Source organism: Lottia gigantea, assembly GCF_000327385.1.
Source record: "Lottia gigantea unplaced genomic scaffold LOTGIsca_41, whole genome shotgun sequence".
Classification (NCBI taxonomy): Eukaryota; Metazoa; Mollusca; class Gastropoda; family Lottiidae; genus Lottia; species Lottia gigantea.
This window is the reverse complement of record NW_008709421.1, coordinates 2,178,310-2,181,697: the sequence shown is the minus strand read 5'-3', so window position 1 is coordinate 2,181,697 and position 3,388 is coordinate 2,178,310. Positions and strand designations below refer to the sequence as shown.

At 33.5% G+C, this 3,388-nt stretch overlaps 1 protein-coding gene across 1 annotated transcript; it reads left to right on the top strand.

Annotated features, from left to right (window-relative positions):
• Positions 1–243: 243 nt before the first annotated feature.
• LOTGIDRAFT_163783 (hypothetical protein) lies at positions 244–858 on the top strand (the record flags this gene model as incomplete). Its single annotated transcript, XM_009060297.1, has 1 exon — positions 244–858. One exon carries the CDS (start codon positions 244–246, stop codon positions 856–858), a length of 615 nt encoding a protein of 204 aa, XP_009058545.1.
• Between the last annotated feature and the right edge of the window lie 2,530 nt (positions 859–3,388).

Genomic DNA, 3,388 nt, shown 5'->3' with positions numbered 1-3,388 from the left:
GTATTATTGTTTATGTTTAGATTGATTGAGTAAAGACAATCTTTTCCAGAACGTTTAAATCGCATTTCACCTTCCCCTATGAACGATATGTGGTCTCCCTATTCCCATAGGCTTGCTCCATTATATAAGTAAAAGACGTCGATAGACGTGAGAATTGTGAAAACTGATATTGACTTAAGACTGTCCACGCTCGTGCTGTGTGATTTTCAAGCAAGTATAGACACTACCAAAACATAATTTAACATGAGTGAAACCCCTGATCATGGTATTGGGGCTGGTGATAGAGAAACTTTTCAACAACAAACAATAGATCCATGTATCACAAATAGGTCAGAAAATATTAACTTATTACCTGTCATTCATCCAGAAGACAGTGTGTCTAACACGGGTATGAATAATTCAAGCACCAACATGACCTACCAAACTGTTGCCACTAGTGTTAATACAGATCCAGCAAAGTCAACAATATCAATAATGATTTACAAAAGTAAACAAAAGGAAATTGAATTGGCAGCTAAATCTGCAGCACTGAAAGAGAAGAATAAGATGGAAGCACAAAAGGCAGAAATACAGAAACAGATAGAAATTGAAGAGGCTGAGGAAGAATTGACTTTAGCTAGTGAAAGATTACAGAGAATGAAAACTAAACAAAACCTTAGGGAAAAGCAAGCTGAACTTGAAAGGAAACAGAGTGAGTTGGAAAATGATGCTAATTTAGAAGCAACCAAAGCAATTACAAGAGTTTTGTACCAAAAAGAAGACCCAGTTATTAATTTTAAAGAGCCTCTTAGTATTGCATCATTTATTCCCAAACAGACAACACAGTCAGTTAAAGAAATACTAGAAAGGAAAAAGTAGACAACTATTTGACATTGAAGAAAGTGAAAGTCAGCTTCACAGAGCTACTCAGAAGAGTGAAGGAAAACCTAGAGAAGAATTCATTGAAAGTAGAGAATCATTTGCACAGAATGACATATTTAACAGGAATTCAAATTATGCAGGAAATTACCAAACATATCAATAAACATCAGTTGAATTTCCACATTATCAAGAACCAAGACAAGATCCTCAACCTCCTAGTAATTATTATTATGAGACTAAAAGAGATCATACACCAGTTAATAACTACATGTATTATCAAGATCCAACATATGAACCTCATCAAATTCCAGATTATTATTCTTATAAACCTATGCATGATTCTCAACCAACTCCTGCACATTATACTCAAGCACAAATTCATCAACCTCCATATTCACCAAAAGAACCAAAACATCATCGGAATGATCAAGAAAAACAGATGACTGATATACTGAGAAAATTAGTTGAAAATCAAAGAGAATCATCACTGATCCTGACATAGAATGTTTTGATGGTAAAGATGTCCTTAACTACCCAACTTTCATGAAGAATTTTGAATATGTCATAGAACAAAAAACTGATGATCCAGCTAGAAAACTTGAATATTTATTGAAATTTACCAAAGGTGAAGCCAAAGGATTAATAAAGCAATGTCCTTTAATCGAACCACCATCAGAAGCATTTAATAAAGCCCTTGCATTGTTAAAGAGAGATTATGGTCAACCTGCAATACTCGCTGCTGACTGCAAGATTAAAGCAGAGAAGTGGGATCCAATTAAAAATGGTGATAGAGCTGCTTTAAGAAAATATGCTATATTCCTAATAAATTGCTGCAATGCAAAACATGGAAATTGTGACATGTCAGGAATGGATGGATTTGACTTCCGAATATTATTAGCAACTAAGTTACCTATACCATACCAGCAACAATGGATAAATAAAGTTGGTAAAATACGTGATGGAGATGACAGATCACCAACTTTAGAAGATTTTGAAGAGTTTGTAAGCAGATTGTCAAGAAACGAAAATGACCCAAGAATAGCTGGATTAGGTTATCAACTGCGTGATGATGCATCCACTGCGAATTCTTCATCAAAATATTATAATAGACACCATGCAACACCAACCAGAAAGGTTTTAACATCAGTTGTGCAGAAGAAAAATCAAGAACCTGTTAAGACTGATGAACATAGAAGTGCCTCTACTAGAAATGCAGCTGCAACATCACCCTGCTTATACTGTGGAGATGAGACTAAACACTCGATTTTAGAATGCAGAAAATTTGGTGGATAAGAAGCAAAAGAGAAATCGCAGTATTGTATAAGCAAAGGTCACTGTTTTGGTTGTCTTAACATAGGCCATATGAAACAGAATTGCCAATTCCTAATGCAGCGAAATGTAGCAAATGTTCACGATTGCATCCAATCCCATGACCCAGCACGTGAAGTGAAAGAGAATACCTCTCAAGAAAAGAAAACTTACAAAATAACAACAGGCTGTGTCGGTATCAAGAACACCAATGTGAATACCCTGATGGCAATAGTACCTATTCTGGTGAAAGCTAAATCAAGCAACTACCAAATTGCAACCTATGCATTTGTTGATAACGGCAGTGGAGCAGTATTCTCTAGTGATGAATTGAACCAAAGATCAAGAACAAGAACCAGAAAGACGAAACTTCTGTTAAAAACTATGAATTTAGAAGAAGTAATAGAAATTACAGATAGTTTAGAAATTGGTGATATAGAAGGCAACACATTTATAGACTTACCAGCAGTAATGAGATTCCAGTTGATATTAGTGATGCACCTACTCAAAAAATTTAGATAAATGGGAACACCTTCGTCATATAAAACTTCCAGACTTACAGCACTGTAAAAAAAATTTCCTTCGATTAACAGAAAAAATTCCGGCAGCTGATTTACCAGAATTTAAATTTTGCCTTCAGTTATATAACAGAATTTCTTGTAAAATATTTGCTTTAAATAACAGAAATATTTTACTACAAAATCTTTTAAATTACAGAATGACTAATAATATTTCCTGTAATTAACAGAAAATAGGAAGGATATTCTGGTAAATCTGCTGCCGGAATTTTTCTAATATTTCCTGTAATTTAACAGAAAAATAGGAAGAATATTCTGGTAGATCTGCTGCCGGAATTTTTCCTTCCAGTTCTGTAAAAAAACAGAATTTTAAAAAGGATATTCAGGTAATAAATCTGTTGCCAGAAATCATTTTCATTTTACTGTAAAATAACAAAACATTTCAACTTTATGTGTTTATTGGTATTATTTGTGCATTTAAAATAATCAGAGAAAATGATGTTAACTACACCTTTAATTATACATACAACTGAAAATGTGGGCGTATAAAAACAATCTCTTGCATAAAAACAAATGATGAACTTGAAATACATACTCATCACTAATGACATCTTTAACACATCTTTTAATGACATTCTCATAACTAATGACATCTTAATAACGTGCTGATCTAACTAATTCGGATTTACTAATGTCTTTTT